The 27298-nt window shown below is 43.0% G+C and overlaps 2 protein-coding genes across 2 annotated transcripts; both read right to left on the minus strand.

The window, feature by feature from the left end:
• Positions 1 to 667: 667 nt before the first annotated feature.
• On the minus strand, positions 668 to 3216 carry ptges (prostaglandin E synthase). Its single transcript, XM_047570735.1, has 3 exons — positions 2990 to 3216; positions 2777 to 2859; positions 668 to 1701 (listed from the first exon to the last, which is right to left on the minus strand). The coding sequence occupies exons 1-3, from the start codon at positions 3101 to 3103 to the stop codon at positions 1452 to 1454; spliced, it is 447 nt and encodes a 148-aa protein (XP_047426691.1). The 5' UTR covers positions 3104 to 3216; the 3' UTR covers positions 668 to 1451.
• A 6824-nt stretch (positions 3217 to 10040) lies between these two features.
• Positions 10041 to 27136, minus strand: usp20 (ubiquitin specific peptidase 20). The gene is made up of 25 exons (XM_047570234.1): positions 26980 to 27136; positions 26561 to 26668; positions 26264 to 26317; positions 25954 to 26016; positions 25696 to 25836; positions 25477 to 25579; positions 25166 to 25235; positions 24944 to 25057; positions 24744 to 24843; positions 22765 to 23278; positions 22538 to 22690; positions 20441 to 20553; positions 19712 to 19884; positions 18271 to 18365; positions 18147 to 18180; positions 18019 to 18064; positions 17729 to 17909; positions 17437 to 17563; positions 17181 to 17350; positions 15959 to 16040; positions 15371 to 15479; positions 15189 to 15291; positions 14096 to 14164; positions 13829 to 13997; positions 10041 to 13488 (listed from the first exon to the last, which is right to left on the minus strand). Exons 2-24 carry the CDS (start codon positions 26636 to 26638, stop codon positions 13840 to 13842), a joined length of 2850 nt encoding a protein of 949 aa, XP_047426190.1. The 5' UTR covers positions 26639 to 26668; positions 26980 to 27136; the 3' UTR covers positions 10041 to 13488; positions 13829 to 13839.
• Positions 27137 to 27298: the final 162 nt, after the last annotated feature.

Genomic DNA, 27298 nt, shown 5'->3' on the forward strand with positions numbered 1-27298 from the left:
GATGTAGACACACCCCTGCCCCCTTGAATACCGGCTTTATGTTTCACCCAGATTGTATGCATTGTTGATGCTCAGTCAGTCAAAGCAAAGGATTTTGCCAATCCTCCCACCTTCTCCGGGTTTATTATATTTCTTTTGTATGTAAAAAGCCACTAACAATCACAAATCATTCCAGCTCTGTAAATTCAAACTTAGTCATCGTCACCGGTCGGAAAAACACTGGAAGTGGGATTAACGGGGGGATTACATCATTTTCAGAATTGAAAAACTGCCGCTTGAGAGAGAAGGGAAACACCAGGAAACGAAAAGCAGCGTTTCAAGTTTGCACACGTATCGTAATTACGTTTGACGTGAACGCATGGCTGAGTACTGAGTGAGTGACTGATTGACTGACTGGCTGGAGCGTCGACGTTAAATACGTCTATATGGTTTCCCGTTACTCTCGGGGCCCCTCAGTGGAAGGCAGCGAACGCAGCCAAAGGCCTTACATAATAGGTGCAGGAATGCTGGATCTTTGCCGCGGACTTCTGGATCATCTCACTCGCACAAAATGGGGCCCCGTCCCCTTTTCGCTCTGCCTCTGCAGCACCAGGCAGACAATGCTGTAGACAAAGTAGTCAATCAGACCTACCTACGAACTAAAGCCGAGTGAAGACTTGGGGCCGGCTCGGTTGTGAATTGTTTTATTGCCTACAAAAATTTAACACGTGGAGACAAAAACATAACTGCATACATTAAACTGAATAATAAATTATCATTACAAAACTGTAAAAAATAGCCCTTAAAGTGTTTTCACAGATACAATTTCATTTTTACATATGAGGTTGCTGTCATTTTTTTTTTTTTTTTTTTTTTTTAAAAACAGCTTAACTCACAGAGGGAGCCTCAGGTGACTGGTATTAAACCTTTCAACACCTCACCGGCTGTCACGCTCCGGGATACATGATGTTTTTGTTGAACATGGTAGAACCCGGGCGAAATGTTAACACAACAGATGGACTATCAACAGAGGAAACAGACCACGCCGCGGCGAGGATGCGAAACCGCGTGATTGGCAGTCAGTGTTGTGCGTACACACAAGAGAGGTCAGGGTTCGACGTACAGTGCAGCGCTGGAAAATACTCCAGAGTGGCTTAAGCTAAATGTCTACAGCTGACTTCCCGACGAATCCTGGTCAGAACGAGCAACAACCTTCATTATGCATTTTAAATACACACCTACAGTTCATCGTACAACTTCAAATATCGTTTGTCACATTTTGTAGAGGAAAATACTGACAGGATCTCACGAAAACCCAACAAACACCTCATATTGCACCCCCTCTAACATTCTTGTCTATCCAGGACGCCTCGTCCTCCTCCTCGTCCTCCTCTGCAACAGGCCGCAAATCATAGCCATCTTTTTACGACCCAGGACGCCTCCTAAGGTTCAGTCTCTCGCCCCCTCAGCGTTCAGGCGTACCTCGCGACCGCCATTAGAATCTGCAGAGCCATGGAAACACAAGGGATCTGGCCGACAGTGTAGGCCACAGAGCGGGTCGGCGCCTTCAGGGCCAGCAGGTAGGCCACGGTGTGAAGCAGGCGGCACAGGAAGAAGACCAGGAAGTGAAGGCGGGCCACGGTCAGCGAAGGTCCGGTCAGGGAGTAGATGGCGCCCAGGAAGAGGAAGGGGAGGATGTTCTCCAAGTCGTTGCGATGAGCTCTATGAGAGAGGGAGGGAAAATTCAGGATGTGAATCACACACACATCTGTTTTCAATAGTGTGGACAGCTGTGACTCAGCAGGAAGAGTCTGTGACTCGTTAACGAGTCTGTGTCTCGTTTATATTCTGGATTATGATTTTATGAGTAATTTGTTTGTTTTTTTTAATATAGAAATGGTCCTCGTGTAACGCTGTGGATTCACCCTGTTTTCTGCTGTGTTTGTTTAATCCCATTCCAGTCATCTCTTATGCATCAACAGCAGCAAAACACTGTAACTTTCTGACTTCACCAGCCCGCCACCACCGCTAATCAGTCTTCCAGCTTCCTCTCCACCCACTCGGAACAGCTTCGAAAATTATGTTATTGTAGGAAATCTGCCACCTTTCTTCTTAGAAACAGCGCACAGAAAAAAAAAGAAAAGTTAAGCGCGGCTCTTGCAGGCTGAGTGCATAATATGTTTTTCTCTTTTTTATTTTGGTAAAAGAAAAAATAGTTTGATAAAAGGCTGCCAGGTGAGAGAGACAGAAGGGAAATTTTTACTAGAAGAAAAACATCTGCTCTGCCCTTCAGTCAGGGATAATTTTCTGACAAGTTAAAACAGCATCTCCGGAAGGACTGCCAACTCTTGCCCGAACTCCTCCAAAGGGGAGGAAAACACATTATCTTATGATAATGAAAAGATAGATACAAGATAAGATTCAGCAATGTGTATATGTTGTTGTTTTTTTTTTTTTTTTGCAAAAGTCTGCAAAACAAACACCAAAAGTGACACCTGACACGCTTAATCTTTTGGCATGGCCGGTTATTAATAAGATTACTTAATTATAAAAGCCATATATTATCATTTTAAAGCTTGTTTTCACTATTGAGGTTTTAACATTTTCACGCTGTATTCCACTAAAACCGCTTCAACCTTAAAGTACTTTTTACTCAGATTTTGACATATTACTAAAACTACTGCAATCTGTTAAAATGCTTAAGAAAACAGATCAATGCACTCGGCTTTAAAAGTACAGTAAATGTTTTTACAAAATCACGGCATGACGTGACAGTAAGGAATCTCTGCACGCTCACCTCAGGCATCTCTCCACATATGGATCTTCTCGGTTGAACTGCAAACCACCGTGTCTCAGCGCGTCCTCGGGGTTGGCAAAAGCCTTGCAGAGGAAAAAAAAAAAGAAGGAGAAAAAAAAACTTTGCGTCAGTGAAAAATGAATTTACCAAACGCTGTTATCAAATCGGAGATGCCTTGCCCTCCTTGGGACCCACTGCACCCGATCCACTCACCTTTTTACGCAGCCTCACTTGTCCGGTTATGACCGCAATCACGTACATTTTTATCACCAGGAGCACGGCGTAGAAGACAAAACAGGAGAAAACGTCGTTTCTTATGGCTGCCATATTTTTTTTTTGTTGTTGTTTGTTTTGTTTTTTGGTAGAACCGTGCACAGTGCGTCGGGGAGGAATCGGAGCTCAAGCCTTTGTGCGTGCGCAAAGCTTCTAAAAAGTGAGAGTGAGTCCGCAGGGGAAACCTCTTTTATACTTGGTTGGTGATGCCTCCACCCACTCACCGACAAAATTATGACAGATTGGAGTGTCACCGGAAATGTATCATAAGGGGCTCTTCAGACTGAAGCAAAGAAAAGTTTCCCCCAGGCTACACTTTCTTTGTTTTTTTAGTTTTTTTCTTAAAAGTAAAAGTATCCACACTGCGGAAATGTCCTCCCTAATAAAAGCCATGTTGTACTTTGAAGAACAAACTGTACTGAAAGTAGCCAAAGTACTCAGCAGGCAGCAACATTGTCAGCATCAGTATCATATTATTATTATTATTTTTTTTCTGTGTTTTTATGGCTATAATTCATTCAAATTAGGCTGGGCGCTGTTTAGTCTGACTGGTGAATTGGTGAGTACGTGGGAAAAGTTTCTCATGTTTGACTAAGCTGTCAGTCAGGAAGCACAGATGAAACAGACAGAACGTCTAAAAAGAGATGCAAAACACCTGCAAAAAGACGCAGGCAGACCACAAAGAGTCATTAAATGACTGAACAAAGACCAGAGACGTGCACAAAGAGCACAAACACTCCTAAGGCAGCCAAGCAATAACAGAACCAAAAGAAAAGAGATGCAAAACAACTGCAGGGGAATACAAAAGAAAAACGACACTAAAAGACGACACACGACGGAACCGTGGTGTTTTTGTGGTGGGGTCTTTATGTACGTTTGTCCAGGGGCCCTGACTTTCTCACGACCTCGATGTGAGACTCAAAAGTCGGCTATTTATTAACAGCAGTCCCATATTTAAGTTGGACTTCACCTACAGTCCAGTTAAAGACATAATTAATTGTACGAGACCCTCACACCCGAACGTGCACAGAGTGGGGTCGACTCATTCTACCACCGGTGTCCGGAAGGTCTGTGTAATGCAGATGACAAAAAAAAAAAAAAAAAAAAAGTGCTGCCCCTGCCTGATCGCACATACACACACACCGAGTCACACACTTCTTCTGGAGCCAGCATACCTCCTGTTTATTGTGGTGATCCTACCGAGAAAACTATTTCATGTGTGACTGATGGTACAATATGGGTTGCAAAACAAGGAAAATTTTCAGTTGTAGCAGCCAGAGTTCTAGCGATGCCATGACCTGCTGTTGCTCAACACTATCATTAGTCACCATTTTCCCCACTACAGTGTCATGAACACTCTTCCTTTATTTATTTATTTATTTATTTTATTCATGCTGCTGACTATGTATTCAAGTACTCAGATTTGACAAACCCATCCAGTTAGACTTAGTATGAACTGGTTAGAATTAGTTTTTCTAAGATCAAGGTCACTGTCTGCTTCCATTCATACCATTCTGGTCAATTAAATACCTTAAGAACGCAGTGAGGGATATTTTTCACTCACTTGGACTCACATGTCACTGTGACTTTCAGAACAGTGTCTCACAAATGCGTTGGTTTGGTGCGAACGCTCCCTTGAACCTATTGATAAAGTGACTCGAAGTCAAAGATCAGAGGTCGAGGTCACCGTGGCCTCATAAAACGTGTTTTTTTTTTTTTGTTTGTTTTGTTTTTTTTTTGGCCGTGAATATCTAAGGAATGCTTCAAGTTTAAAACGTACGTCTACTTGAGTGTTTTAAAGACGGACCAGTTAGTATCTGGTCTAGAATCAAGGTCACGGTGATCTAAAGATCTAACGAAATGTTTTTAAACTCTTCACCACATACGTTTTATCATAAGTCTGATCAGATATAGATTTAAATAACAACTTGTCTAGTTGGTGGAGGCGTAACACTGAAGGGACTGTCTCACTAATGCCTGAAATCAAATGAAAAGTACTCCAGGTGTAGAATCTTCTAATGTCTAATTTATAATGTTGTCACTATATTATTAACACGTCCTTTTATATTTCTTCACATACTTTCAATACTTTTAGTATTTTATCTCTCTTGTAAACGGTACCTTTTGCACTATTTTATATATTTTGTGTCTGTGCTGAAAAGGAGAAGCTCTCCAATCTTGTTATATGCTGTATATACTATTTATATACTTATATTTAATTTAGATTCTATTCTATTTAATTTCACTTTGGCAGAATGAAGTTAACATTAGCCGCTATCTACAAAATACTGTGTTGGTTCCTTACACTTCCTGTATATAAAATCTTCAATTGCTGTATCACTTGGTCTTAAACAAATAAAAAGTCTTCCCCCCTGGAATATATGTGTACTTTCGTGATTTACTTCATTCATCTTCTGCTTGAGCCCTGCTATGAACCCAGGACCAATGTATTTTTACAGCCCCTTTAAGTGCAACATCTGAATACTTCTGATAAAGAGGTTATCACATAAGCAAAACAGGAAACATCTACTGCGTTCCACGAGGTTTATTTACACGTTCACATCGTATAAGGTCGGGTGTCAGCCATCGGGCCCTTGCGTCTGCCAGTCCAGCGTGAGGGAGCTGCCCGAGCTGGTTTCGTCGCAGCAGTCCTCTGCGTCGGAGAAGGACGACATGTAGTGGAGGCCCGTCACTCTGTGGTAGCCGCCCTGGAGCATCTGCGGGTACGTGGCGAGCTCCATGGCCCTGCGGCCGGTCCTGCCCGCCCTCACCGTCCACATGTCAACAAGCTGCGAGCACATGGCGCAGCCCATGGTGTGTGCGCAAACGGGCGAGGTTATGCAGGTCTACGCACCGGCTCAGACGCTGATGTAAATGCTCATCGTCACTCACTCACCGGTTCCCCCGAGCAGATCGGATTGTTGTAGTAACATCTATATAAATATAAATATACGCCGAGAGAGAAAAAAATCGAAGTATAATTTAATTATTTGCAAATGGCTGCAGTTATTTCAGCTTTGTACATTATAATACGCCCTTTATTTATTATTTCCTTCTTTTTTATGTCTGAGAACTTCTTTTTAGAACTGATATCAATATACAGACTATTTCAGCCTATCTGTTCTATTTTTACGGAAAATCCGAGGAACGTCACTCTGCCTGAGTAAACATGAATCCCTCTGACTCTCACCCAACTGATTTCTTTTTTTTTCAAGCAGTGGAAAGGGAAGTGCCCCAAATCAGAGAAGACTGGAAATATGTATTTAACAAAAGCCGCGGTCGTCTCAAACCCAGTCCTTCACATAGGTCCTGGTAACCATGAGGTAAAAGCCTCGCAGAGTCACGGCCAGCCTATGTCAGAGTGTTCTCCATCTCTGACGGCGGCCAGACACGGCGCGTAAATATTTACAGAGGTAACTTGCAAACACCACAGAAAGAGCGGAGATGAATCAGTGGGTTAGAATCTGAGTTCTTTCTTTCTCAGAAGAAACTGCAGCACTCTTTGACGTGACTTTAAGAATGACCACAGGCGCCTCTTCGTACAGCGGTTTTTTGTAGATGAATAACTTCCTTTGTCGAGCTGCCTCCTATTCAGCTGTCGGCTGTCTGATGTATGCCTGGGGAAAAAGACAGAAAAGAGATTAGTAAAGAGTTGACCATATATAGATACTGATTCCATGTTCACTTTTTGGGCTCAGGACAAAACACTGACCAATGAAACTGTGTCTGACTAATGCGAATGAGCACTGATAAAGCCAATGAAGGAGATTGTCAAACACAACTGCGATAAAGTTATTTGCTAAGTAAAGTAAACCACAGCCTTTAAACACAGTGGAGCAGCGAGATCCATGCCGTCTGAGTGGGCGTCGCGGATTTAACACCGCAAACATGTGAAGCAGGCTGGTACAAGACCATGACAGGGGGCCGTGACGATGCAAGTTAAAAAAAAAATAAAGGTTGTAAAACCTATATAAATACGTACCTTCGCCGTGAGCAGGAAAAGTGGAAACCGGGGAGGCAAAATGGGGGAACCGCTCAAGTGTTTGTAATCTGGAGTATTAAAAATGGATGAAGCAGGCAGGAATCAAGTTCAGGAAAAAATAAATGAACCATATCCACAACAGTTATTTAAGCACAGACACTGATGCATCTGCTGTGTGTGTGTTGTGAATCTGTGCATGACCTGTGCTATCGTTTGTCATATTCAAAACACCTGCAGAACAACGGGAAAAGGCTGCGGTTTTCTTTCGTATTGCTGCATACGTTTCTTTGCGTAATTGGTCATTTTCCCAGTTGATTAACGCAGATCTCAACCTGCCCCGTCAGATCCACCGCCGGCGCTTCAAAGCTGAGGGCGGTGCACGAGAAGCCACAAGTGACAACGTCATGTGATCGTGACGGAGAGGACGAGGGGTCTGCTGCTACGTGCCACACCCATCCCACACCAGTGACACAGCAGAGGAAACCTCTGAGCCTCACACTCCTCTCCCGTCTGCAGTTTTCCAGTGTTATTATTTGCTGATTTGATATTCAGTGGCGTGGATAACTACTCCTACGGGATGTTTAATTATTCATCATCGACGTGTATCTGGTGTCCCATGAAATGCGATCCTGCAAGGCGTACCTCGTATCGATGTAACCTTCGTGTTAGCAATCAATAACATTGTCAGAGCTGCAGTTGTGTGTGTGTTTTTATTATGCTCTCCCACACACTCAGTGCAGGAAACGTGTCAGTGTTGTGCTAATGTGATGAAGCCATATCCTGCAGCTGCATGTCTATTTGTTATACCTGTGTATACATGTGAGCCCCTATCCTAAAAAAACAAAAAAAACTAAAAACAGTGCTGTTTTTGGCTCTTACCTGCATGCAGTGTCCTCTGTCTGTTCCTCCTGTCTGTATAAATGCTGAGGAGGTGCACCGCGTCCTCTGAGCAGCCCCGGTGTGTATATCCCTCTCGGTCTGCCTCCCGTCTGGTCTCAGTACAGCTCAGCATACGTATGGGACTTGAGATGACATCACAGCTCCTCTCTTAAGAGTTGCTCTCTTTCCAACTCCAACAATTTATTTCAGGAGGCGACAGAAGTTACAAAATCGATGCGATGGAGACGGCGTATCTTATTCTGTTCGGATTCATTTTTGTAGTTCAGATGAACCGTGGTGATGCTGAAACTGTCGAGAAATGATTCAATGAAATGGTACTGTGCTGATTTATCTGGACTTTGATTTACACATCTATTATTTTTGCTTAACTCTATGGATTCAGTGGTGCACTGCATCGATTTGGGGAGCTCACAGAAGTTCGAAATCAACGCACCAGATGCAGAGATATCCCAATTTCACAAACTAAATTGAAGCTAATCAAATAACTACATGACAAATATGACAAACACGTGGGCCCCTTAGAGATATGGCCTTCTTTGCACAGCAGTCTAATATGGGATGAGCACCACAAAGACCCAGATATTACATTTCCCAACATGCATCAAATGCAAATTAATTGACAGGTAATAGTTTTGGGAATTTCGCTTACAGGCTTTCCAAGAGCGGGAAAAGAAGGTTGATGCCACTCTTGTGCCAACATGTTGAATAGAGAGTATGCATGACGTCACCGTGGCCCGGGGCCTGGGGGCCACGCCCACTGACTGACTAACATATGGTGAAGTGTAGCAGTAAATACAGCGAGACCAGGAAAAATGTGATTATCAGATCAAGAACAATTGGACTCGACAATGATCCATTTGAACTGGTATGGATTTGGAAAAAAGCGGATTAGCCTCGGTTCCGGTTCGTTTTAGCTCGTTTCAGTTGTGATAAATGTAGCTAAATGAAAGATGCTAATGCTAAGAGCTTTACTGAGAAGTAACGTTAGCTTATTGCTTATCGCTTATTGTCTTATATTGTTAGCTACTCATAAATAGTTACTGTCGGCCGTAACTACGCTAAAACAACAACATGGACAAACTTTTCTGACAGCCCTCCAGAACGTAATTTAAGAAGTAATTTAAGGTATGACTTAAATATATATATATATATATATATATATATATACACAGCATAAATTAAAATTACCTGACACAAAATGTGAACCACAACACCAGATTTCGGTGCCGTTTCTTCGTAATGCAGCGATCCATTTACTTCCCTTTTCTTTGACAGTTGGTAGATATCTGTAAAAATATATCTCTGACTGCTTTTATAAATCTGCGGGTACAATCGATCACACCTCACCTTCACCTTTTTCTAATTAATTTTAACAATTTAGACGCTATTAAAGCCTGTGATTCAAACTAATGCTGCTAATCTCAATGCTCAACTGTCACTTTTTGCCACTCGGTGGCCGTAACCATGGAGACTTCGCTAGCTGTGACGTCACGTGCAGCTTAGCTTAGTTTAGCATAGGGACTGACAGCAGGTTAATGGACTGGTCTTACTTTTTCAAGAAGTAAATACAAGGTTTATATGTTTGGTAGTGGGCTTTAGAGGATGTTTTTGCACCTATGGACAGGACCAAGTGTTTATGGTAAGTTAGTAACTGCACTGTGGCTGAAGTGGCAGAAAGAAATAGGTGTGTGTTCCCATAGTATATACAGTCAATGGTTCCCACCCAAGAAACTTTCTTCAAGGACAGATGACCTTAGGAGGTACTCTGTGTGTTTTCACTTCCGTTCTATAGCCTGTTTTGGTTGCGAGCAGAGACAGTCACATTTATTTTTTGGAATCAAAGATTTCCAGGTACTTCTGATTATTTTCTCAGATTTGACCATGCTCATTACGGGCCATAAAGGAAGTTATAATAGTTTATGATGTGGTAATAACCTAATGCTATATCGGTTTCTTCAACAGACTAGTTTACCCAGTGGCAAGAAAATAGGTCATTGGAGTTCCCCTTTAACAGTTCCCATAAGGATTAAAATATATCTCCAAAAGGAACCGAGAACTGTTCAAATCAAATATTAAAAAAAAAAAAAAATAACAGACAAAAACAACCAGTTCAAATCCAGGACCAGGCAATTTTAATCGTACCAGTCATGAATAATTAACACCAGTTACACACACATTAAGACATCCCACTGAATTGAGATCAACCACTTACATTAAGTCCCAAAGCTTCACCACTGTCATGACCACAAGAGTCGCACACACTGAAGAATACAGGGAAAACACGTGAGTCAGTGAAGTCAGGTGTCATATTTTCTTTCAAGTGTCCGACCACAGCAACGCCTCGTGGCTTGCCAGTGAAATGGAAACCTCACACGCATAGTTACGCGCTATAACACGGGCAAAACAACCCCACAGGCAGAGATAATTAAATAATTACCCCTCGGGATTTCTTAATACTGCGCCCCGTCGTTACTGTGGGCTCGTCGAAATGTTCGGTATCTCTAAGATGATAGAGCAAAACATTGCACAAAGATCTGTAGATTGCACTTGCGCCCCGCCCTCACTCCCCCCAGAAAAAGCATCTCCGAAGTATTGATATTATCTCCTGTATATTAAATTTCTCGTTAATGCTGATGAACAGCTCACGAGGCATTTTGACATGTACAGGCAAATCAAATTAAATTGGATTAATCATTTTAAAGAAAAAAATTATGTGAATTCAATTTAGTTGTCATTTGTTTTGGTTCAGGTGCAGTTGCAGTGGAGTGGCATCGTCCAGTTCAGTGGCAATTATCTATTCAGTGTCTGAGAGGAAAAGGAAGAAAATTAAAAACAACCACAGTTGTCTTCTGGCTTTCGACCCGAAAAAAAGAACATTTTATGACGACTCCGACTTGCAGCTGACCGTCCATTTGGTCTTCTTGCTTTCCTTTTAGGTGTTTGTGTTCCAGGACCTTTGCTCAGGCCTATTTTCAGCACATCTTAACGCGGTCTATCAGTATCACAAAAAAAAAAAAAAAAGGCTGAGCCAACTGCAATTTTCATAATTACACCCAAAAATCTCTACGGACCTGTTTTTAAAAGTCAGTCGTTCTGAAATGACTTGACACATGCACAAAAAAATTTGAAGTTTTCAAGAGGCATATTTCTTAAAAGTTTCAGTCATTTCAGTCATATGTAAATTTCATTCAATGTATATTTAAAAAAATGCTTGGAATGGAATAATTTCAATACTTTCACGTCTAAATATGAAGCCACAGTCGGAAACTTCTACTTGGTTGAGGGGAAGGGGCCTCGGTGGTTTTAATGTTGTGGCTGATCTGTGCACAACCTTATGTGTCTTCAATGTCACCACTTCTACTGGGTCGTGAGACGACAGCTGGGTGATTTAATGGTACACGGCTAATAAAAACAAACAAAAAAAGACCTTTCTATTGTGTAGAGCGCTGGGAATTTAAATGACAACATGGAGTAGGGGGCTGAAGGAACTGCACTCCAGTTGTGACTGGTTTGCAGATTGAGATTAGATTAGATCACAATAGTCTTTACATTTCAGCTTGAAATTTGCTTGACTGTCTTTCAGATCTCTAATTGCTGTTGTAAAAAAAAATTAAGGGACAAACTGCAGAAGTAAGAACCCCTTCATTCTTTGGCGTTGAGGGTTGCGAAATAGGAAGCGCTGTTCTGAGCGCCCCTCCCCAGTACCGGATGTGAAAGTTTCATTAATTTAAAAAAAGATAAAATCACTTCTGCCTCTTGGATTGGGAAGAAACAATCTGACCATGCTGCACCGTTGGACAAAACACGGTTGAAATATTAAAAGCCTCCCGGGTATGGCGTAGGAAAAATGAAATAAATAAATAAAAACTAAACTGGAATGCGAATTGAGGAACCGGCACGTTTTGCCACTTTGCAACTCTGCATCAGATGATGTGAATTTCGCCACCATGTGCACGGTTAACGAAAAAATAGAAAGAAAAAAACTGCCATTTCTCCCAGATATAATGTTACCCTGTACTATTAAACTGAACAGTTAATATTTACTGTACAATTTAGGAAAATATGAAGTCGTTTCTACTGATAAACAAAGCCACGGCAATCGATGTTCTGAATAAAAACTCTGCGAGCAGCTCCACCGGCTGCTTCAAAGAGCTGCGTGAACGCCTTCGCATGCTTGTTTACCAGCCTGATGTTATGGTGATTAAATGTGGTTAAGAAGCAAAGTTCCGACTCATCACTTCCTTTGTTGGCAGAGCAAACCAAACTTTACTCCAGAATGTAATCAAGACGCTGTGTCTTAATTGGCGAAGAGAGCGTATTGTACGTAAACTAGACAACGTCTCTTCAGCAATAATGCAATCTGCAGCTGCACACATATTTCTTTATCAAGCAAACACCGCAGAGAGGGTGACGTTTGGACTTTTTCTCGGACGTCCTGAAAACCAAACATGCACAGCTAAGAAATGATGCAGAAATAAAAAGGTATATAAATATATATCATTTAATTCAAACAGCGTGGGAGAGTGACCTTATTTGCGATGCTGACAAATAACCTTCTAAGTTAAATATGGTCAAAGCAAAACTGCATTGTCGGTCTATTTGGAACTGTGTGCGTCTCTACCAGAAACTGATATGAGGTCATTTACACTGTCACACTGCAGAAGAATTACAAAGTTACTATGGAAGCTCCTATCAGAAAAGCCAGTTATGATATTTCTTTAAACAACATTCTCCTTTTGTGTCTCCCGCTTAACTCTTCCTCTGTATATTTCTGTATATTCATATATCTACATACCCTTACGCCTATTTATTCATAGTGCCTGCACAAACTAAAACAGGACTGAGTCGACAAGTCAGTCATTTTAAGCACATAAACAGATAAACTTCTTGTCTGAGCGATCTTCTTGTCAGCGGAATCTCAAAAAAAAAAAAAAATACTTGCAGCTGCATGCACTTTGAACCTGAAATTGGGCGCATGCATGTTCTGTAGTTTCAAAACGAACCGTAGGGTTTTTATACGTCAATAATCTGATCATTGCACCATCAAAATCTTCCATTCCTGAGGGCTCACTCTGTAGGATTTAAGGTTGGAGGTTTCAAGACTTTGATTTATTTCATATCTCTGACGTCTTGTCTGAACTCGTTGCTTTGTAACAGCTAGTAAAAAAAAAAAAAAAAAAAGGCATACGACAGAATGTTTGCGAATGTCTCTTGGTTGCTGCTTCCACAATGTAGAATAAAAATCCTCACGCTAGACCTCAGCATCCGCCTGCCGCAGCCACTTTCTACAGTACATGACACCTAGTCACCACAGCGGCCACTGAGACACCACAGCTACCAAAACACAGCTCCAGGGATGTGACGCCTTATTTTTACACTGTTAATCCAATAAATAAACTATGTGTTATCTTAAAGAGCCGCTTTCCTCCTCTCGCGACATGGCTTTCGGAATAATACGCTGCTACATTTACAAAGTGCTCACGGCGGGTCTTCTTCACCAAGGTGCAAATTCCTCAGCTTCCTGTGAGGGCAGGAGTGGAAAGGGGAACCAGTAGACCTGGGGGATTGTAAAAGTTGGAGAAACAAAACATGAGACCCAAGGGACTGTTTAATGGGCCCTAAACTTCATATCATTTTTACAGCTCTTTTATTAGCCTCCACTACTCTAGGTCACATCTGGCCAGAGCGCGTTCATGAGCTCATGTGGGTGACGTAAGCAAACTGTCTGGGAATGTTGCACGTTCAAAGACCACAGCTTACAGGAAACGTTTACACATTATCCAAACGTCATGCTAGCAGCAGCGGAATCTGAGTTCTTATAAGGGATTATTGTGTTTGAACAGTATAAAATGAGTGGGAATTGTGTTCCACTGAGTAAAAAAAAAAAAAAAAAAGACCTCTCTCCATCTCAAAGTGCTCTCGTCTCTGCCTCGATCTTCCTCTCTCCGTGAAGGCTCTCCGGATCGGCCGGGGCTACGGTCTGTCTCACTGCAATCTCGGGGCCTCCGCCATAAATACCCAACAAGTACTGCCACGTCTCCTCTGAAATCTGGCCATAGTCTGCGCCTTTAGGCAAAAAAAAAAAAAAACACACAAAAAAAAAAACAATGAATATCGTAATATTTTCTTATTTTCCGTCGTTCTCTACCAGCGCCTAGGTTTACCTTGCTTGAGCTGTATGTGTCCTCCTTTCATAACACCAATTTTACTGTTGTCGATGGGCCCAGGTGGCTCTGAGAAGACAAATAAAAAGTAATTTGTTTATTGTATTTTACCAGGTTAGTCCAGTTGAGATCAATGATCTCATTTTCAAGGGAGACCTGGCCAAAACACCAGCAGCAGCAGCAGCATAAAAAGTTACAGACAAGACACAACACAACACAACAGATTAAAGTAACATGAATCCAGTACCAGCGATAACATACCCAAAAACGCCTACAGACAATGACAAGCACCATCCAATGCATTGATCATCATGTGTAAGTGTAATAACTTTAAAATGATTCAGAGGGATAAGACTCTTTTTGAAGGCTGTTCCAGGCCAATTTACCCAATAAATTATATCAGTGGCAGGCTGTACATTTTCTACCTAGGCCTACAGTGCTCTCCAGCTTTATTCCTCTGAGCCTGTGAGCCAGAGATACTGCTCCTAGTTAGTGGCCTGAAAGTGGGTGACAAATCCTTTCCTGTAGCTTCCGAGTTGCCCGACCTTTCTTAACGATGTCTTTAAAATGGCTTTGACAGCAAATCCTCAACCAAATCAATTTCTTTGCCTCCTTCGGGCCTTTTTGTGTGGTGACAAAACAGCTATCAAATCAACATAACTATATTTTTGCTTGTCCAGCTCACAACAGATGCAGTTTGCTAGCTCTGGCTAGCCACTCTCTGACTATCCAATCAAATGCTGTGAATACGCTGACGTCACCGTACGCCTGCTAGCAAGACTCAGTGTCCTCAACTCAGAATCTGATTGGTTAAAGCAACAGTCTGATCAACACTTATTTTATGCTGCAGGGCCTGCAGAACTGATTCTGAAGGCCTCCAGGCAGATTTCTTTGACCCTAGCAACAAACCATTGCTCAAATGTGATTGGATAAGAGCTTTTATATGAAAACACACGTTTGGAAGCAGCACAACCAGAGGAAAAGCTATGAAAGGAAGTGCGCAGATCTTATGTTTAATAGGTATTCATGGAAAATATAATCAAGTGTGTTATTCAGATACAGCAGAGAAGGCCTTGCTGGTCCTCAAACATACCGTTGTCTTTGCCCTTCACGAAGCTCTCCCACTCTCTGAACCACTGCATGCTGATGCACAGGATCACCGTCGGAGCCTCCTCAGCCTGGAACTCTTTGTTCAGCTGCAGGAGAAATAAAAGAAAAAATGTCAGCACAAAGTATAGAGACACAAAGGCGAACCCTTGCGGAACACAGGTTTACCTTGATGAAGGTGTCTATTTCCACTTTTCTGCGTTTAGCTAGAGCTTCAATCTCCACCTGACAGATGGCGCACATGTACAGGTGGTTGACGGCCGGGCCGCCGCCGAAACTAAAGGGAAAGGGTCGGTCAGTCAGCTCACAAATAAAAGGTTAAGTCTGGGGATTTTTCAATCTGAACCTTTCCTTTGTTAATACAACTTTAGAGAGATACACATGTGCAGTTTAGAGGTTTGTTCAGTGCGATCTTAAGGGCAAATTCAGTTATAGCTGTTTAGTTTTATCTCAAGCCTGTTTACTCCAGCTTTAATCGTTTGAGAGTGAAAGTATTTGTGAATTTAAAACTGCGTGTTGAGCAATGAAATGTTTTTTTTATCACCTCATAAATCTGTGGCGAATAACACGCAACTGGAAGTCTGGTAAACAAATGTTGGAGCACTGCAGCAGTGAAGTCCTGCTGCAGCTTTAAGGCTCATTTATGGTACTACAGGACATAGACGCCATAATTTACTCACACTAGTATGAGCCATTTAAACTTATGTGTACTAGATGGAATTGTAGAAAGAAAGAGAAGCCATGTTGCAGGTTTACCTGTTGTAAAGGTACTCCCACACGTTCTGCGGAACAATCACGACCAGATCATCTATGTAGTGGTATTTATTAGGAGGAATCCCTGTGCAGAGACATAATATAACATGTCAACATGTCATTGAAAACATATTTGCTGGCCTGTACTGGAGAAGGGTGTGGTAGATTTTATTTCTCCTCCAACCCACAAAAATCGACACCATCACTCCTTGTGTACTCCTAAACAATGAAGTTATTAGCTTACCATAAAGTGCAGCCAAACTCGCAACAACCATGCAAATTCAAAAAATGCACAGGTTATGTAGCAGTGTGGAACACTGACAATAACTTGTGCTTTGTTTTACAGGGAAGTTGAGCACAAGAATTGTGTGTCTTGGCAGCTAAAAACCTACAGAGTTCAGTTTCCACCCTTAAGCAATGCCCTGTATTTTGGAAGATTGCTGGATGCATCAAGCCAAAAACAAAACAAAACAAAAATGCTGAACCACTTCTCTAAATCATGTGATGCTGCACTCCAGAAACTGATAAATAACTTTAATGGTTAGTTTTAGAAAGCTTCATAAACTCGTCAAGAATGCTGAATATAAAGGCCAAACCCTTTTTTTTTGACATTTGAATGACTCTATGGAGACTTGCTTGCATTTGGAAAAACTGATTCCTCCTTAAAAGCACATTCTTGTTTTTTTTTTGTGTGTGTTTTGTTTTAAATATAGAATATGTTGTGCAACTTTTGAAGTTATTTAAAGATATGTTTGACGCAAATGGCCTAAAAGTTAGCGGGGTAGCAAGTAACTTAACCTTTACATATACACCGATCAGGCATAACATATTTTCCCTTGTGGCTCCAAAACAGTCGTGACTCATCAGACTTCATCTTGTGTGGGTGTCAACGCTTTGTGCTGTTTTTGATGTTTTTTGAGTTGTTCCTAAACCATTTTGTGTGTATGTGTCGGTGTCAGGCTGCATCCTGCTGGGGGAGGCTGTAAGGAGTGTCATTGCTATGGGGTGGGGGTGCGCCTGGCCTGATCTAGGTGGGTGGTACACGTCTAAGTAACATCCACAGGAAGAACCCAGAAGAACGCTGAATTGTCGTTTCCCGTCAGTGGTTTCAATGTTGTGGCTGATCCGTGTAAACTCACTTTAAAGAGGCATACGTATGTTTTGTTTTTTTTTCTCAGTGATTTAAGGTATGATTTTGAATTTTAAAGTCGGAATCACCACACACCTCCGTGCTGACAAAGAAATGTGTGATTGCTGATGGGCCCTGGTTCTGCGAAGGTGTTGAACTTGTTCAGCCATTCTCTGGAGATGTAAAACTGCAGCAGGCTGGGCTCCTTCATGTTGGCCAGAGCCACCACCTTCTGCCTCTCTCTCACCGACTCCTCGCTACTTTTCCTGCAGCATTTCGGGAAAACACTCAAGTCAGTAACGACGGCGAGGAGCTGGTTTAGATTGAGGGTTTCTTTCCACCGTACGCTCACCTGTAGAACAACACGTAGGCCTCCGCATTCTGCACCACCGTCTCATGGACCTCGGTAACGTACTGGTCGTCAAACTCATACCACTGGCCATTGATCACATTCTGACAGTAGGCTATGTAGTGTCCGCCTGCAATAACAAAAAGTGAAATGACAGATAAAGAGTTTAAAAAGGAAAGAGGAGTTCAGATAAAACCTCTAAATGTTGCTTAATATCTCTGCAATATGATAACCAGAAAGGAAACAGCATCTGAATCTGAACGATGGAGGAAATGCAGCTAAATATATATCATACTTCCTGCCGTGCCATGGTGACAAATGACTGACAGCAGGTCATAAGTTGTGACTTGGGATGGACTCTCTTTAGCCAGGAAGGGTCGCATGTCGAGGCCCTCCAGCGGGAAGGACACGTGGCTGCTTATCTTGAATGAATACATGACCTCGTGCCGGAAACGTTTCAGGTGAATGCAAAGGATCTAAGCAACATAGGACCAAAGAAACATTATGGAGACCTAAAGCAGCCAAACACAAGCGAAACCAAACTTATCTGCAGCAGAACGTGAGATTAGATGTGAAAGAATGTACCTCAGGAAGTTTGAGCACTTTGCAGTACTTGACTCCATTTCTCAATCTGCGGAAAAGAAAATGCAGCGTCTGAGAAATATCCAGCGCTCAGTTTATTTCTCAACTGCTTCTCAAGGCTACATACTCACTTTTTACATCTCTCACAGCTGTACATGTTGTCTCCTGGGGAAAGAGTAGATGTAAATTGTGACGCATAAAAATCAGCATTAGAGTAAAAAAAGACAAAACAAAAAAAACATTAAATATGTTTACCTTTGAGTTCATCTGCAGCGAAAAAGGCCGCGAGGCAGTCCTCTAGTGTTACCATGGGCCCCCAAAACCAGCTGGGGATACAAGAGACTACAAACCTGTTTAAAGGCACAATACAAACACATGCAATCTTTATTAGTCTGAATGGCAACAATAATAACGTAATAATTGCACCAGAATAAGACCAGTGGGGCAGGAATGGTAAATGTTTTACGTGTCGCTGTCTCACTCACAAACAAAACAGAAAGGATATCGACGTCAAATCAAACGCTTTTAAGTTCATATGGTGAACTTGTTAGCATGTTAGCAAGTAGAAGCCTATTTCCAAAGCCCAGCACTCACAGAGCAACATTAATTAAGTTTGGTCTGCACCAGTTCCTGCAGGAACCTTTATCTTGCTGTGCTGTTTGGTGATGGTAGATAGGTGTGAAGCGGGCGTAGCAGTGAATTTTTGACTGTGTAAGGCATAAAACCAAAGCAATAATCTCAAAGATGCTACAGGTCCGTGGAACCGAGAGGAAAACACAACTTAAGGCTCCTTTTATAGTCTTCATAATCATTTGCTCCATTGTTTACAGGAGAACCTTGACCAGAACGGCATTTAAGGGCAGGTCTTTGCATATACTTGAAAACTACACTACACCGGCTTCATGGATATGACTAAAGGTTTGCATCATGAAAGATTGCATCACGGGACTGAGTTGAATACCAGCGAACGTCTACTACGTATGCAGTGAGTATGACTAAAGCAAAGCTGCTTTTACTTCTAATGAATATCCGTCACAACAAAGCAGTCATCTCAGATCACATTTGTTCCTTCTGCGGAAGGAAGATGCGCTGGAAAAATGCAGCGTCGGTCCCGTTTGCTCATCAGGTGGCTGAGCACAAAAAAAACATGTCTACAAGCACTTCGCCAAGCACATCAGGGCCTGCCCCCGTTTCCCCACATCTCTCCAACCCATCAGGCATGGCCCTGACAGTTCAGAGACTCTCGCCCCATGCACCTACGGGTGCAGGTTTTTATCACCCTGAGACGAGACAGCTATTACTTGGATATGGAAATGGAGGGAAACTCCCGACGACAGCAGGAGGATAGAATTAAATACGAGAACAGATCATTAATTTCGTAGTAGGAAAAGATCCCGTTCCATAATGTTCATCAAGTTATCAAATCTGTGAATTCCCGTAAAACTAAACATGTGGGCCGACTTGCTCTGGCATGACATGGCATGACGATGCTATTATATTATATGCTATTCTCAAGAACTCCCTTTTCCTCAGAACGTGCCAGTGTCAGAAAACATATGATGATACGATGACTCAAGATTTTACGCGTCTACTTTCTTCGTAAAAACCTGACATTTATCATTTGTGAATGCCAGTCACGAAACGCGTCATGAGATGCCAAAACATTCTACTGAATACGCGCGTGAGGTCCACCGACCGGCGTATGGAGTCCATGATGAAGGAGATCCAGCCCTGCGAGCCGTAAGTGTCGGGGCACACGCCCGTTTTGACCGGTAGAGTCTGGTGGATCGACGAGTGGAGCTTCGCCAAGTCCTCTTTGCCAGGAATAGGCAGCGATAAATCTTGAAAGGTTTCCACTGTTGTCGAGACCTGTCAGACATTCAGAGATCTGCTTTACGTGGCACACCGAATCTCCACAATTACACAAGTCACTTGCCAGTTCATTAGGTACGCCAATGAAAACAAATGCGTTCTAATGCAACAGTCCCGCACTAAATCAGAGCTTCACGACAGTTGCGGTGTTCAGCGCTAGTTGAAAGTAATAAAAGCTGTTGATTCAACTGTGTTTTCATTTTGGCGGCTGTGGTTTGTAGCGCTACTGAATCGCATTGTGTCGCACACATGCTTCTATTATCACATTTTAGTCAGTGGACTCAGCTGAAAAACAGAAGCTGCTTTGTGTCTAATCCAATCCAAACACAAAACGCATCCTCTAATGATACAGTCCGATACCTCTTTTCTGTTGGCTGTTTCAAAATAAACCAAACATTAGAATAATCGTGAATGTGGATTTAGTGCAGGACCGCTGCGTTCCGTTTTCACCAGCGCGCCCAATGTTGTGTGAAGTGTTACGTGCGTACACCAAACATGATATGAATATGCGAGCAGCCTCCCCTGCTGTCTGAACGCGTGAAGCGCATCTCACCCTGTCGCAGGTCAGACACTGGACCAGGCTGAGGATGGAGCCGTCGAAGATGTCGGAGATCACGCTGCGATAGTGAGACTGCTTCTTCTTCCTGGCGCCGAGCAGCAGCTGAGCTGGAAGACGGCAAGGACGATTTAAAGGAGGAGGGCAGAGACCGGCTGACTAAGAACGTCAAACACAGGCCCCTTACTTGTTGTAGAAAGCAAATGAATGTTGAATGAAGTGTGATGGAAGATTAGAATAAAATTAGAATACAATCTACATCACTGTCAAAAGTCTGTGGAAGGTCAACAAAGAAAAAAACAGGCACTGCAGCAAAAGATCACGCTTTTTTTTCAAATTTTTCCCATTTTCCATGAATGTACACGGGAACTGGTTCAGATGTGTTGATGAGTCTTGTGAGTGAGCATTCACAAAACCTATAAACCCAAAGGATGATTACTTTAATGTGAAGGGTCTTTAGTTGCACCAGCAGATGGACCAAGGCATAATCCAATAATTACCCAAACAAATTTGATAACGATCCATCCAATCTGAAGTATTGACAGTTTATTTAAAACTGTAAGTGTACACAAGATGAAAAGTTAACGGATTAATTGACTACTCTACTTCATAGTTGATGATATGGACCGATCAGCCACAGCATTAAAACAACAGACAGGCAAACTGAATAACATTAATGCAGTGTTGCAATGCAGTGTTCTGCAGAGGAGTCTGGTCCTGGGATTCATGTAGATGTTATTTAGACTTGTACCACCCAACTAAACATTGTTGTCGACCAGGAACCCTCCACCCCGTAGCAACGACACTCCCTAATGGCAGCAGCCATCCTCAGGAGGACAATGTGCGGCCTTCCACACGAAAAACTGTCCAAGCTGTTGACTCAGCCTTCAAATTGACTCATTCTCAAACTGATCAAGTATCTGTGGGACGTACTGAGGACGCTTCCCTCAAACTATAGGACCCAAAACCTCCTTTACCAACATCCTCTATTGGACAGGAAGCCTGTGTCCCTATATGATTGTTATACTGCATGTGTGTTCCGGTCATTTGAGCATGATTAAACACGAACGTGATAAAATCAGCATCTCGGTAATGGGAGGGCTTTATTTTGATTTGCCTTTTTGTTTTCTGTCTCTTGTCTCTTGTCACTAAGTCACGATGTAAATCAAAGTGTGGTCTGATGTTCGGGAGCGCAGTGGAGACGTCTCTGACTCATTCAACCGTCTAGACGGATGAAATCACTAAATCGAGCTTTTGAGTGTTCGTCTGCAAATGTGGAGCTGGATTAAATACTGACGGGTCATTGGTGATTTATTCCCCGCGATAAATAGTATCAAAAATATATTTTGTATAATCCATTATAATTTAATAAAGTAACTGAAGCTGTCAAAAGTATAAATTGCCCTCTGAGGCGGAAAGCAGCAGAGATCATGCCGTGCACGGACGTCGTAGGGGGGATATCTGAATCACAGGACGTCCAAGATGAAACAAGTCCTGTGCAAATACATCTTTCATCTTGTGCACCCCCTAGAGGCAGTGCAAGATAGTTCTTCTTAATTATTTTTGCCTCATGTCCCTTTCGGGGCTCCGTATCTACCAGCCAATGCTGAAATCCAAACCGTTCGATCTCTAAGCCCGATGCGCCTGAACTTTGTCAAAGGGAGAAAATAAGGGAGAACCAAACAATACGAGGCTTTGGGTTCTAACAATGTGGCTGATGAGAGTATTTCATCCTGACAGAAGGATAATGTCACACCTCGAGCCACCGTGCTAGCCTAGCCAACAAACAGAAGATGCTTCGGAACAAACTCCTCATTCCTAGTATCTACCCTTAAGACTCCAGCCGTCCACTTCAACAACATGTAGGAGTCACTTGAACCTCACACAAGAACAGTAATACAAAGCAGAATAAAACGCATCTATACGTAGCTAGCGATCCTTTAAGTTCTTAAAACGCTGCAACGTGGAGCTATAAAGGTAAAAAGTGACCTGCTGGATTAGTAACTTTACAAACCGCCACAGTGTCTTGATTCTCAGTGAGTCTATGGGAACGAAGGAGCCTTTTAACAAACTGGACCTCAGATGCTCGCTCACCTTTTTTGAAGGAGTACACAGGCCCCCCTGCCGAGCGGAGGGGGCTGGAGCGCGGCGGACTGGACGACAGTTTGGGGTGCAGCTCCTGAAGAGTTCGCACAGGACTACAGGGAGTGGACTGAGGTTGAGCCATTGATGCTTCGTTGTCTGGCTCTAGAAAACAGCACGTTGGAGTCAAACGATTGAAAGTTTAGAGACAAATGAAAAAAAAAAAAAACTTTATGTACCTGAAGCGTTGTTGCTCTGGACCTGACCCTGCCCTGCATTAGATATCTGGTTGTTCTCTTGACTTTGGACCTCTGCGTTTGGCGCTGGCGCCGACTCCTCTTCCTCCCCCCTCTCGGGGACACCCCCCTCAGCCGCTGTGTCCACATCGGCGTCCTCGTCCATCTCCTGGGAGCCGCCGTGGAGCGGTGAGCCCGACACCCTCCTTTCCTTCAGCCTCTCCTTCTCCGAGATCACCGCGCCACCGCCGACGCCCACCATTCCCGCCGCCGCCGACCTGACCCCGTCACACTCGTCCTGCAGGAGCAGCTCGTTGTCACCCACGCCCCCTCCCTCCCCCCGGTCACTGCTGGAGCCGGAGTCACAGGACAGGAACTCGTCCTCGGACGGGGACCGGTCTCCGTCTCGTCTCTCGTCCCCGTCGCTTCCCTCCCCGCTCATGCTGCACTCTGTCAGGGGCTCTTTCAGCTCCTCGTGTAACTGATCCATCAGGCAGCGCAGGAATTCCTGAGTGTCCTGCAGGCGAGAAATCGCATCACGTTACCCCAACAAGAGGATGCAGGAATACGGCTGCACTCACACAGACAGAACAGTCAGAAGCTTGGACACACTTCCTCGTCGAATTGAACGACCTGTCGTGCAAAAAGGTGTCTGCAAACCGTTTCAAAACGAGATACAGGTGAAATGGTCCTGTGCATTATTCAGAGCCAAGAAAAACTCACGTCCATATCAATCACAAATCAAACATGCAGGATTTGAAAACATTTGCCAACTGGGTTCCAAACAATAGTTGAGTGACTGGAGAATCTCCAAGGTGACGGAGGAATGGAATTTTTCTATTCAGTGTTTCTGTGTACATTTTGAAGCAAAGGTATGATGTGTCGAATCAAGTAGCTTCACAAATGCACTCATTTTCCTACTCTCATTTCAGCATGCTAAATAGAAAGCTAATCAGCTTAGCTTTGTAAGAACTGGCTAGCTTGGCTCTGTCCATGGGTTAGAGACATTTTTCTTAGTTTGCACAAAATCTGAAGTGTATATCTGCCAAGCTGCCTTCATGTCAAGCTAAGCTAACTCATTATTTTTTGGGGGGAAAATGAACACTTGAATGCTTGATTTAAAACCTTGAATAAATACAACTGCTAAACATCTGAGAGGGTCGAGTAAACACCGGATTTCTAATTCCTAAAAATAAATATTCTATTTATCCTCCGGGATACGTCAACACCAGATTTTTGTTTTAGAACGCGCACTCTTTTATTTAACCTAGCGTCAACACCACTCAGAAAATGAGGACTTTTCCAAACATCACTGACCTATTTTATTTTGAAAACTCCGGCAGGCAGAAATAGACGCCCACATTCCCCTCCTAACTTTGTGTAATCAGTCAACATGTGCAATTAACCGCCACTAACAAATTAAAGGCATTTTTCTACACTAGCAAGTAGCATATTGCTGTTAAGTTCTGCATCTTAACACACAGGAGGTACGGTTTGATTTTGGTTTTGTTTGACTGTTTTGCAACAGTTCACGTGTCCAGTAGCGTTATCAGCCTTACACTGGGCGCTGTGAGTTGCAGTTTTTTTTTTAAGGTACAGTGTGCACAGAGGTTGCCAGTATTTCTGAAACAGTTTTCAAACATTCGTCTTAAAGGACAGGTTCACAGTTTTGCAGGTTTCTCTTAAAACAATGAGGCGCTCAGAAGAACCCTGTAAACATTTGTGCCGGCCGGATTCATCTCCCCTGTTCACAATCGCTATAACAATCCCTTCCTTTAGCAAGTTGTTTTAAGACGGATTTGAAAAATTGTGACCATATTCTTTAAGACACACAAAGGGGGTAGGCAGCTTAGACAAAGCCATTCATTATCCATAAAACATATAGTCACTTTTAAAGAATATGGGAGGGGAATCACAGCATCAAAATGAATAGGAAAAAAGACAATGTCAGGCTGCTGTTGAGTGGTGCTAGATGTAGTTACCTGCTGGGTGCTTGCCCCTACCTGCTGAGCGTAACCACGAAACATGGGGTTTACTAGTTTGATGCCGTGGGACAGGCTGGTAGGGACGACATAGCTGGGCCTGAGACGGCACATGTAAAGACATTTCACTGTGAGCGAACTGTAAAGCTGCAGCTCTGCCATTCAGCAGTTTTCCGTCACTTTTTTAATGCGTTCATTACCGTTTTTTATGCCAGAGCTCTGAGATGAGTTTCTGGTAGCTCTTACACAGGGCAGGCTTCTTGTCAGTCCGCACCAGTCCGCTGCAGTCCAGGAAGAACTGAGTGAGAGGGGGGCTGGTGGCGAGAGAGAAAGAGGAAAAAACGTTGCATTAGAACAACAGTTAGAGAAGAAAAACACATCCCTGGAGATCTATTCAAAGCAGCGACAGGATGTGAACTCACCAGTTGGACAGGGCCTGGAGAGCGGCATTCATGTAGCAGGAGTTTCCAATATTTTTCATTCCAGTTAAGCCTAAAAAAAAAAAAATAATAATAATAATAAAAAGACCTTTAAAGCATTTTGTGTTCCCGTGAAGAAGTGATAAAACCACAAAACAGAGGTATAAACTCAAACATAGAGCACAATAAGAGGCAAGACAATTGTGAACCACGACCACTGCTGCTTCATTCATAAATATTTTTCTAATGATGAGACATTTTGACCTAATGGTGCCACATACGGTTGTTTAGCAGGAGAAATGTTAGCAGTGTACCTCTTGGTTTAAGTTCATCCTCATCTGATTCTGAACCCTCTTCTTCCGCCACAGCAATTGGTACTGCTTTTAGTGGGTGGCCCAATGGCTGGGGAGCTGCCTCCTATGAAAATGATCCATAGATATTTTTAAGCACGGTGTTTGTGTGTTTATTCCAATCGATCAAGCAAGGAAAAAAAATATAGAGAAATGACTCAGTTAGCCGGGCTGAGGTCGTACCTGCTCTGTGGCTTTGCAGTGGTGGGGAGTGGCTGGTACGGGCACCAGGGCAGGCCTGCTCTCCAGAAACACCTCGCGCTCGCACACGTAACACCAGATCCTGAACGTCGTCAGGTTCACTGTCAAGTTGTGCTTCTTAGCCTGCGGGAAGACACACAACACAATCACTTATTTCTCAAGTTTATTAAACGTTGCATCAATTAGGAGAAGAAAAAAAAAATGTCTTGCGGGTGAATTTAGCGTGAGAGAGTGTTTTACCTGTGCATGGAGGGTGCTGTGATCAGAGTAGGACTCTCCGCAACCCACATAAGGACAGTCGCTCTAACAAAGCAGAATATTAAGTGAGATGGGATCATACAGCTTTTAAATCTTCTCATTTGTATTGTAAATACATATTTTTCTGCCGCTGTAGTTCAAAATCTAAAAATCAGTCCCTAAATGTCATAATTACACAATTATTATTAATTATTAAGGATTCAGCTGGCTCTCTTATCTCAAATGATGTACAAGTGCAGAGGTATGATTACAATTATATTAAAATAATTCTGATCACTTAAAAGCTGCTAACCTGCAGACAGGCCCACAGGTTTGGGCCCCCAGCTCCACAAGACTGGCATGTTCCCTGCAGACAGAGGCAGATAATATTAACAGAATAAAGTTTAAAAGAATGGAATAAGAAGTTATATATAGACACATCAAGGTGCAAAACAAGGTATGAGCATCCTACGTCCCTGTGGTACAAAGTGGATTGATCATTGCTCCGATAACAGCCTTAAGTGGGGAGCTGGACACGGTGCATACAGCAAATAACCTATGCAGGGCATCTTTGACATGAGGCTTTTACTGTAAAGGAATAAAAGCTCACCTTAGATTTCTGGAGGAGATCCTCGGTGGTCACCTCGCCTATTGAGTCCAGGTGAGGACAGATGTCTTGCTCAGCCATATCTACTCGCTCTCTTCAGGGGGACGTTTGCTAATTTGACAGAAAAACAAAAGCAAAGCTGTAGTAATTTAAGACTAGGATGTGGTAGCTAAAGCTAGTTCGCTAGTCGTCTTAACATCAAACACGATCTGCACACACAGTTATTAAAAGCGCACTCTGTGGTTAACAGCTAACACGCATAATAGCCGTCTGCGCTGCTGTTTAGGCTGCCTTTAACACACAACCCAGCAAATGTATGCAAATAACCTGACACCTCTGCAAAGTAAAAAGGCCTAATGTTTACCAACGAACGCTCAGAAATCTTCTGCAGAGATGGCAGCAGCGGTTTTTAATGTATTTACCAACAGAAGCGGCTCCCGCGATGGCAAGGGGTTATTACTCATCTTCTTGTAAGCGATCCATGTTGAATGCGGTGAGGTGACGGTGTGCTATCGGCAGGAGAAACCGAGGAGAGAGGAGACGAGCCGACGCAATACCCCCGGTGTACCATCCCCAAACAATCCCCCCCTTCACCCCAACCCGCAGCGCAGCACGGCACGACGCAAACTGGAGGAGGCACGTCAGCCTCTAAACCCAGCCCACCGTCTCAAAAAGCCGGTCCAATGTAATAACAGCAGTATATGAAAGATTTTTTTGTGTGCTAAAAAATATATCTTTATC

The sequence above is a fragment of the Mugil cephalus genome, chromosome 19, assembly GCF_022458985.1.
Source record: "Mugil cephalus isolate CIBA_MC_2020 chromosome 19, CIBA_Mcephalus_1.1, whole genome shotgun sequence".
NCBI lineage: Eukaryota > Metazoa > Chordata > Actinopteri > Mugiliformes > Mugilidae > Mugil > Mugil cephalus.